We start from the raw sequence: 9,621 nt of genomic DNA, 5'->3' as shown, positions 1-9,621 counted from the left end.
GTGACTAAGATCTGGGGATCCCCAGGGAAACACTGGGTTTCCGTTCCTGGGGCGCTAGGGGCTTTCAGGATCCCTGTCCTGGCACACAAATGAGATTAAGCATTCCTGGTCCCTAGAGCCCAGTTCAGGAGCTCCTCAACCACAGGCCTCCACCCTTCCCAAGCTCTGCCTCCCACCTTGCTCCACACACCCTTGGACAGACTGGATCTTCTGAAATTGCTCCAAGCACCACCCTTGCCCCTAAGAGTTCTTTTCCGGGTTGTGTCCCTTCCGGCTGCCAGCACAGAGTGTGAGCCCTGCAGGACTGTCACAAAGATACATCTGGAGTCCCTGCAGATTGCCATCAAGGAAAAAGAAAGGCAGGAAAGCCCCCCCCCCCCATCTCTGCCCGCAGTGTCCCAACGCAGGGTTGAGACCTTGCAGGAGGCACTAATCCAGATGGGCGGGCCACAGGCCAGGGTATCCGTGGTAACTAGGCGTGGACTAGGATTCATTTATTGCCATCCGTCCTGTCACGGCACTTAACAGTTTGCAGGGTGTTTTCATGCCCTAATGTCATTGCAGCCTTTGCAACAGCCCTGTCAGTGGCCATCAATGCCCCCATTCCACGCAGGAGCAAGCCGAGGCTCTCGGATCCGCAGCTGCTTCGGGATTAGAACTCGTACCCCTGAGGCAACTCCAGGCTCCTCCCCCAGCCGCCCCTCCTCCACGCTGCCTCTGGCTGTGCTCACCACCAGCCTCACTGAGGCTACAGAGCTAGGCTTGACTCCGACCTCGTTCCTCCTCTGCTGTGGGTCTTGGGCACGAGGGTCCAGACCCCCACGGTGACAGCGCCGCTGAGCTGACGGTAAGTACCGGGAAGGGGTGGCGACAATCGCGGGCACTGAGCGCCCCTCTCTATGGCGATCCCCTGGTGGGCTGGACTGGAGCCTGCCCACGCGGCCAGGCTGGGGGTGGAGTGCTGCAGAAGGGCAGTGGAGAGGCACCTTAAACCAACTCTGCCTGCTTTCCACCCACCCCCAATTCACACGCGCACACACACACACACACACACACACACACACACACACACACACAGGCATTCTGGACCGGGTGGCGCCCCCATCCCAGGTCCACAAGCTCCCAAAGCTGCCTAGAATAGAAGGAAACTAGAGGCCCGGGGCCCTAGTGAGGAGCTCTACTTTGGGGACCAGCCACAGTGAGGGGTGGAAAGCAAGAGATGGATAGGTTCGGCCCTGCACCTGGATAAAAACAGTCGTTCTGGCAGCTGGAGTTGGGGGGCAACAGTGGATCCAGAACCGGCTCCACCAGTCCGCAGCACGGGCTAGGCGGGAAATTCTTTGCAGGTGAGTCTGTCTCGGGGTGTGTCTTAGGAGGGACTAGGCAGCCTCCACCAAGAATGGGGATCCCCAGAGGGGGCTGCTGCAGCCTTAGAGGGTACCAGTGGAAGGAACCCCTCTCTTCCCCCTCCCTCTCCCAGAGCACTCCCCCGGGAAGAGCAGACTGGGAGGGAACAGTCGCAGATACTTGCAGTAAACCAAGATAGGAGATAAGGAACAGGGTTAGCGACTTTACAAAGCTCTCGAGTATCCCCCAGCTAGAAAGTGGCAGGGCCAAGTCAGAACTCAGGTGCTAATTTCTGGCCCTCCCTAGAGCTCAGGGCTTAGAAAGTTCCAGGAGTAAACCCGAGAGGGTCTTCGTGAACTAGGGCTTCCCAGTCACCCCATCTTGTCCAGAACTGAGAGTCTCAAAAGACAGGCCCTGTGGAAGGAAGCGTATGGCGATCTCGCTCCTCTGCAGTCCTGCCCAGCCCTCCCACTGCCTCTCTGCAAACTCAGCTTTCGCCTCTTTACACATTCAGCGTGGTGAATTGAGTGCCTACTGTATGCAGAGCAAAACCAAACTTGCTGCAACTGGAGAGTCAAGTAGGCATGCTAACTGGACAGACAAATGATAAATGAGAACAAAAACAAACCAAATGAGCAAGACTTAAATTTCAAATTGAAACGGAGCCCTTCCAAAGGGAATGGGAGCAGACTCGACTGGAACAGGTTCAGACCTGAAATAATTTGAGAGGAGACCCTAAGGGGATGTTGTTGGAGCAGAGATACCTAGGTAATGAGTAGGGTCCAGCCACTTAAAGCTCTAGAGGAAGAGCATTCCAGGCAGAAGGAATCAAGGCAGGACCCAGAGAGCAAGGTGAGTGTGTGTGTGTGTGTGTGTGTGTGTGTGTGTGTGTGTGTGTGTGTGTGTTGGGAGGGGTGACAGGGCTGAGACTCTGGGGTTGGGAGTTAAGACCCGTGAGAACTAGTAAAGTTTTAAGAAGGAGGGAATGTAATTAATTGTGGTTTAATGGGCTCCAGGGTGCAGAGAACTGCTCAAAGGCCAATGAGGGGACTGTGGAAAATATGGGCCAAGGCAGTGGTCCAGCCTCGGAAGCACTCTCGTGCGCACTCAGGTCCACGTGGGCTTGGGGAGAGGACCCTATCAACATGCCAATCCCAGGTACACTCAGCAGGCCCACCAGTGTCCACCCTCTGAGTCACCCAGAACTGGGAGGAAGATGAGATGGCCTGACCCATCAGCCCTAAAAGCCAGGGCCGACATCAAACCTAGGGGTGTCTAGAACGCCCCCCACCCCGCCCTGCTGTCTGTCCATATCATCTGAAACGAGTGCTGTCCCAGAAAACAGACCCAAACCCCTATGCATCTCCCACCTGATGCAAACCTCCCAGTCTTTACTACTCCTGACTGTGCGACATTAGCAGGTCTTGGAGATGGGAAGGTGACTGAACATTTTTGCTTTGTTTTGGTTTGGTTTTGGTTTTGTGTTTTGTTTTTTGAGACAGGGTTTCTCTGTAGCTTTGGAGCCTATCCTGGACTTGCTCTGTAGACCAGGCTGGCCTCGAACTCACAGAGATCCACCTACCTCTGCCTCCCAAGTGCTGGGATTACAGGCCGTGTGCCACCACCGCCCGGCCTGACTGAACATTTAAGAGCACTGGCTGCTTTTGCTCTTCCAAAGCACCTGGGTTTGATCCCCAGCACCATGTGGCAGGTCACTATCTATAACTACAGTTTCGGGGGATCTGATGTCTTATTCCTGCCTCTATCAGCACCAGGCACCCATATGGTGCATAGAAATACATGCCAGCAGAACTCATACACCTAAAATAAAATTTAAATAAAAAGAAAAAAAAACATTCCCAGGTCTCTTCTCCTCTTCCAGCTTCGTCTCCTCTTTGTAGAATAGGTTCACAACGCCAAGTTTACAGGATGCTTTTGAGACATCAGTGAGAGAACAGTTTTCAATATTGTTGGGCATTGGGCTCGGGATGTAGCTCAGTTCTTGCCTAGCATGCCCAGGGCCTGGGGTTCGATCCTCAGTACCAATAAAACTGGGCATGGTGTTCCCTCCTGCAAAACCAGCACTTAGGAAGCAGAGGATGGAGGATTAGAATTTCAGAGTTATCTTTGGCTACACAGAGTTCAAAGTCAGTATCTGAGACGCTGTCTGAAAAGGGAAAGGAAAAAAAATACAAAACAAAAACAAAAACCAATGGTCTAGGGTGGACATCCAGGAAGGGATGGAAGAGCATGGGCCTAAGTCCAATCCTCTTCATGCAAATTCCTAGCCTGCCTGCTGTACCCTGCAGCCATGAGTCACCAGCATTAATCCAACACTTATCTTACACTCTCTGTGCTTGGCAGTCACTGACATTTAATTATTGGTTTCTCCATCGATAAGTCGGAAGTAGAGCAGGAGCCACTTCAGAGTGCCCTTAGAAAGGGTTAAATGAGATCCTGACTATTCAGTAAATGGCGTGTGTTCATGTGTGTGTGTGTGTGTGTGTGTGTGTGTGTGTGTGTGAAAGGATCACTGTCTGCAATGCACTCTAGCTCTGACTTTGGGCCGGTTGCATAGTCCAGATGAGCCTCATTGGGAAGAGTCCTCACCTCTCAGGATCCTGTGATGACTGACCAAGTCCACCAGAATGAAAAACTCAGTGAGCGTGGGCATGGAGGTGCACACCTTTAAGCCCAGCACTCGGGAGGCAGAGGCATTAGTTCCAGGCCAGTCTAGCAGTCTAGGCAATGTTGTGAAACTTGTTTTGTATTTTTAAAAAATGGAGGGGTAGAGAAATAGGCTGGGCCTGAGCTACACAGTGAAATTTTGGTTTTCTTCCTTCCTTTCTTTTCTTTCTTTCTTTCTTCTTCTTCTTCTTCTTTTTTTTTTTTATTAAGAAAACTTCTCGTGATACAGTCCTGGCAGTGCTGAAAGTCACTATGTAGACCAGGCTGACCTCGAACTCACAGAGATCCACCTGCCTCTTCCTCCTAAGTGCTGGGGTTAAAGGCATGTGCCACCATATCTGGCTTGGTTTGTTGTTGTTGTTTTGTTTGTTTTTGTTTTTGTTTTTTTCTTTAAAAAAAAAAAAAAAAGGACAGAGCTGGATTGATGACTGAGCCACTTAGAGATCTATCAAAGGACCAAAGTTCAGTTCCCAGCACCCACCTAGTCTAGTGGCTTACAATGGCTACTAATGCCAGCTGCAAAGGAACCCACACCCTCTTCTGGACTATGGCATGTGCACATACATAAACAATGACACAGATCCATAAATTAAAAAATAATAAATTTTTAATTTAATAGATAATCATCAAATGAATCATTAGCATAACGATTTTCTCCATTGTTCCCTCAGGTGGGCACAGCCCCCCCAGCCGTGAGCAGGCACCATGGACTGGAAGAAACTCCAGGACCTATTGAGCGGAGTGAACCAGTACTCCACAGCATTTGGGCGCATCTGGCTGTCGGTAGTCTTCGTCTTCCGCGTGCTGGTGTACGTGGTGGCGGCTGAGCGTGTGTGGGGTGACGAGCAAAAAGACTTTGATTGTAACACCAGGCAGCCTGGCTGTACCAACGTGTGCTATGACAACTTCTTCCCCATCTCCAACATCCGCCTCTGGGCCCTGCAGCTCATCTTCGTCACGTGTCCCTCTATGCTGGTCATCTTGCACGTAGCCTACCGCGAGGAGCGGGAACGGAAGCATCGCCTGAAGCATGGGGAGCAGTGTGCCAAGCTGTACAGCCATCCGGGCAAGAAGCACGGCGGCCTGTGGTGGACCTACCTGCTCAGCCTCATCTTCAAGCTCATCATTGAATTGGTCTTCCTGTATGTCCTACACACGCTCTGGCATGGCTTTACCATGCCCCGTCTGGTACAGTGTGCCAGTGTGGTACCCTGCCCCAACACTGTGGATTGCTACATCGCTCGGCCCACGGAGAAGAAGGTCTTTACCTACTTCATGGTAGGCGCCTCTGCTGTCTGCATCGTGCTCACCATCTGTGAGATCTGCTACCTCATCTTCCACAGGGTTATGAGAGGCCTGAGCAAGGTCAAGTCTACCAAGAGCAGCAGCTCCCCAAAGTCCTCCAGCCGAGCCTCCACCTGCCGCTGTCACCACAAGCTTCTGGAGAGTGGGGATCTGGAACAAGACCCAGTGGACACCAAGCCGCAGGCTTCAGCGCCCAACCTGACCCCCATTTGAACCGCGCACCCGGAGACGGAGTGAAGCAGGGAGGCGCTGCAGGTGGAGGGGTCCTGGGGGGTACTGGGTACCCCCACTTTGAATTCACTAAGCTAGCCAATTCCGTTTGAAGCAGATATTTGTGAGTGCTGGGCTCTGTGCTGGCTACCTGGTATAGGTAACATGGCAAACCCAGCTTCAGAGAGACATTTAAATTAGCAAATCAACTACATACATGCAAGGGTCTACATAGCTGAGCTGGTAAGCAGAGCTTCTACCTACCCCAGGGGACTGCCAGGCCAGGCATCTTCTCAGAAAAGCGCAGTGGAGGGCGGGGTGAGACTCTCCAGAAGAGATAGCAACAGCAAAAAGAACTGGGGTCTCAGAGGAGAGGGGCTGGCTCTGGACTGGGGACAGCCAGCCAGACGGAGTCTTTACTCCCCCATTAGAAGCTGCTCAGTTGCTAGGTGGAATGTTCTGGAGGCCAAAGAGCAAATGTGGAAAGTGTAGCAGGTCTTGTCATGTCAGCTGCTGTTTGGGACCCTCAGTGTCCTCTGGATCCCCTTCCCCAATCTCCACCTTCAAGCAGCAGTACTCTCCTCCCTCCAGCAGGGTGCTCAGCCCACCGCACCCTGCGGCCAGGACCTTGGGGGCATGCATGGAATGGGAATACATACAAGTCAGTTTTCTTTAAGGCAATAAAGTTGTGTTTTATACAATTTCGTTCTTTTCCTCCATTCTCCCCAACTTCCACCCACAGCTCCCTGAAGTCAGAGGAGGCAGCCCCGGGGATAGGAAAGAGCCCTGGGGCTTGGAGATGAAGCTAAGCTAGGGAGTGTGACCTAGGCTGAAGCTGAGGATGGGAAAGGGTGCAATTGCTGGTGGCAGCTGGTGGCCGGGAACCTGGGGCAGGGAGGAAGAACCAGGGGGATACACACGTTAGGTTCTAGCTGTGGCCACCAGAGGGCGCCTCCAGCCTTCCTAAGTTAGGCTTGTCTGAGCGCGCGCGCGCGCGCGCACACACACACACACACACACACACACACACAGAGTCGCTCTCATTACAGATAAATTACACTCAGTCCACATCCCCACCCTGTGTTAACAAAATCCCTGTTTACTCACTCTCACTCATGTACACTCAAAGTACATAACCACTCTAGAGACTGCTCACATCCCAGCCTCGCCCAGCAATTCATTGAACTCTCTCCATCCCCCAAACTCCCTCACACCAGCCCTTATGGAAAGATGCTGGGACAACCTAAGTGACCCTACACCCAAGGTGCCAGTCCCAGGGAGACAGAAGCACAGAGTCTCTGCATTACAGCTCTGCTCACAGCCCCACTCCAAATGCAACCATGACCTGCAGTTGAAGAGAATCCAACGTCCCAAGCCAGACTAGAATATGAAGCAGAGCCTTGTGTAAGCATAGACCAACCTTCAGGAACATAGTGACCATTAAAACCAATGCCAAGAGCCAGAAAGTCAGGAGCCAGTGGGCTGACAGCCAATGAGGGCAAAGAGAGGTCAGGGCACCTTGCAAACAGACAGGCTGTGGTTCACCTTTGCCCTCTGTGGCTGTTAAGGAATGGGTGAGTCAGCCCGGTTTTAGGGCTCCAGCTAGGCTGATCATTCCTTGAACCTCCCCCCACTGAATTAAATCACTGCCTCATTATTTTATAATACACTTTCACCACACTACACTTGGATTAAACTTTAAGAACATCAATACAATAGGACCTGTGTCCATTAAGGTCCCAACAGAAAAAAGCATGACACATTCAGATTAAGTCACTATGGTGGTTCATGCCTGTAAGTAAGCTCAGCACTTGGGAGGTTGAGACTGAAGGATGATGAGTTCAAAGCCAACCTTGGCTTCACAGTGAGGTAGGTGATCCTGAGGTGTGGAGGAGCAGGGATGGGGGGGTGTTTCCTACAGAGATAGTTTTCAAGATCATGAGTGTGACTGAGGAAAATCAAGGGGTACCACAGTGCCTGTGACGGCTTGCATTGATTATAAACCAGGCAGGGCATAGAATCAGCCAGGAGACCAGCTTTGGCCGTGTCTGTGAGGGACTGTCTAGATTAGGTTAATAGTGGGCAGTACCTCAGAGACCGAGGTCCTGGGCTGAATAAGAAGGAGAGTGTGAGCTGAGCAACCAGCCCTGGGCTTCCTGGCTGGAGTAACCAAGAGTCTTCATGTTCCTGCTGCCATATCTTCTTGCCATAACAGATTGCAACCTCGAAGTGAGACTATAGAAACCTTTTCCTCCTCAGGTTGCTTTGTGGGCGTTTGAAAAGCCACTTGAAAAAAAAAAAAAACTTCTTCAGTACCTAGGGAATGGTGCAGTCACCTCGGATGGGGGGGGGGGGGGGGGGGGATTAGTACGGATGTGCTAAAGAGCAGGAGCTACAGGATGCATTTCGACACACACAAGCCAATACGCCTCACTCCGACCTCCTGCTAACCGGCCAGTGGCTCTCACTGACCCAACCCAACCGGAAGGTGGATCACGAGGGGGCCGGCTGAGTCTGTGGGGGCAGGTGAGTCTCCCAGGGTGCAGCGCGGGGTGGGGTAGGGTGGAGAGTAGCTCTGAAGGGCAGAAGGACTCAATTCAGCACTCAGAACAGTTCATTCTAAGAGGACTGCTCCAGAGATCAAAGGAGAGGTGTGAACAAAACATTAAAGCAGAGCCATCGGGGCCAGGAAATGCCTAGGTGTGACTGTGCCTGCAGAGCCTCTGGTGATTGGGCTCATCTGGTAGCTCTCTGCCTGGGCTGGGCAGTTAGTTACAAAGGTCCCAGGGAGGAGTGATCTCTACCTGTTTGCTGCTACAGATTTCAGGATTGTCCTGTTTTTAAATTTTTGATCATGTGTGTATATGTCTGGGTAAGGTATGTTTGTTCATGAGAGCAGGTGCCCATGGAGTCCAGAAGAGGGGATCAGATCCCCTGGAGCTAGAGTTATAGTGGCTGTGGGCACTCAGGTCCCCTGTAAGAGCAGCAAGTACTCTTAACCACTGAGCCACCTCTCCAGCCATGCCTCACTACCTTAAACACACACACACACACACACACACACACACACACACACACACACACAAGAGTCTCAAATAACTTCTTGGCTAGGAGTGGCTACTCCCCGTTCCAGGATTTTGTGTGGTTTGAACCTGTGAAAGCTTTGTGCACAATGTCACAGTCCTTGTGAGTTCATAGGTGCATCAGCCCTGTAGTGTCTGGAGGACACAGTTTCCTTTGGAGTCACCCACCACTTTTCCTCCATTTCTGCACAGATCCCTAAGCCTTGATGGGAGGATTGGATAAAGACATACCTGCTGGGTCAGGGAAAATCAGTTTTCACCAATGGGGTGTCACTGGGTATACTGCACATTCCAGGGAAGGTCCCACGCCCAGGAGTACTTGGCCAATACAAAAGGAACTTCATGGTTTTGTGTGCTTTTATTCTGTTTTGGAATTTTTGCCTCAATGTTTTAAGTTTGTTTGTTTTGATTTCCTTTTATTGTTTGTTTGGTTTCTTTTTTTTCTTTTTTGTAGAGAGAAAGAACATGACTTTGGATGAGTAGAGAGATGGGAAAGATCTAGGATATGTTGGGGGAGGAAAAATAATATGATCAAAATACATTGTATGAAAAAATTAATAAAAACAAATTTTAAAAAAGTTTCGTGTCCCCCAGGCTAGTCTTGAACTTGCCATGTTGCTGAGGATGACTTTGAACTTCTGATCCTCTTTCGGCCTCTCCCTGAGTGCTGGGGATATGGGTGTGCATCATCATACCTAGTTTTATGAAATGCTGAGGATCAAACCGAGATCTTTGTGCCTATTAAGTTTGATGGTTTAACTGGGAATGACCCTCATAGGCTCATATATGTGAATGTTTGGTCCCTATTTGGTGGACTGTTTTGGAAGGATTAGGAGGTGTGGCCTTGTTGGAGGAAGTACGTCACTGGGGGTGTGCATTGAGGTTTCAAAAGCCAGGTCCAGTCTCCCTCTCTCTCCATCTGCCACTTTCAGATTAGATGTGAGTCCTCGGCTACTTCTGCAGCTTATTCCATGCCTGTCTGCCACCA

The 9,621-nt window shown here is 51.1% G+C and overlaps 1 protein-coding gene across 1 annotated transcript; it reads left to right on the top strand.

The window, feature by feature from the left end:
- Positions 1-794: 794 nt before the first annotated feature.
- Gjb3 (gap junction protein beta 3) lies at positions 795-5,553 on the top strand. Its single transcript, XM_036180009.1, has 2 exons — positions 795-847; positions 4,707-5,553. Exon 2 carries the CDS (start codon positions 4,741-4,743, stop codon positions 5,551-5,553), a length of 813 nt encoding a protein of 270 aa, XP_036035902.1. The 5' UTR covers positions 795-847; positions 4,707-4,740.
- The last annotated feature ends 4,068 nt before the right edge of the window (positions 5,554-9,621 follow it).

Source organism: Onychomys torridus, chromosome 2 (genome assembly GCF_903995425.1).
Source record: "Onychomys torridus chromosome 2, mOncTor1.1, whole genome shotgun sequence".
NCBI lineage: Eukaryota > Metazoa > Chordata > Mammalia > Rodentia > Cricetidae > Onychomys > Onychomys torridus.
The sequence above is the reverse complement of the archived record's forward strand: the minus strand, read 5'-3'. Positions and strand labels throughout refer to the sequence as shown.

What these genes read in the sequence shown, in the direction of transcription:
- Gjb3 (XM_036180009.1), top strand. Translation starts at nt 4,741, where the DNA reads ATGGACTGGAAGAAACTCCAGGACCTATTGAGCGGAGTGAACCAGTAC.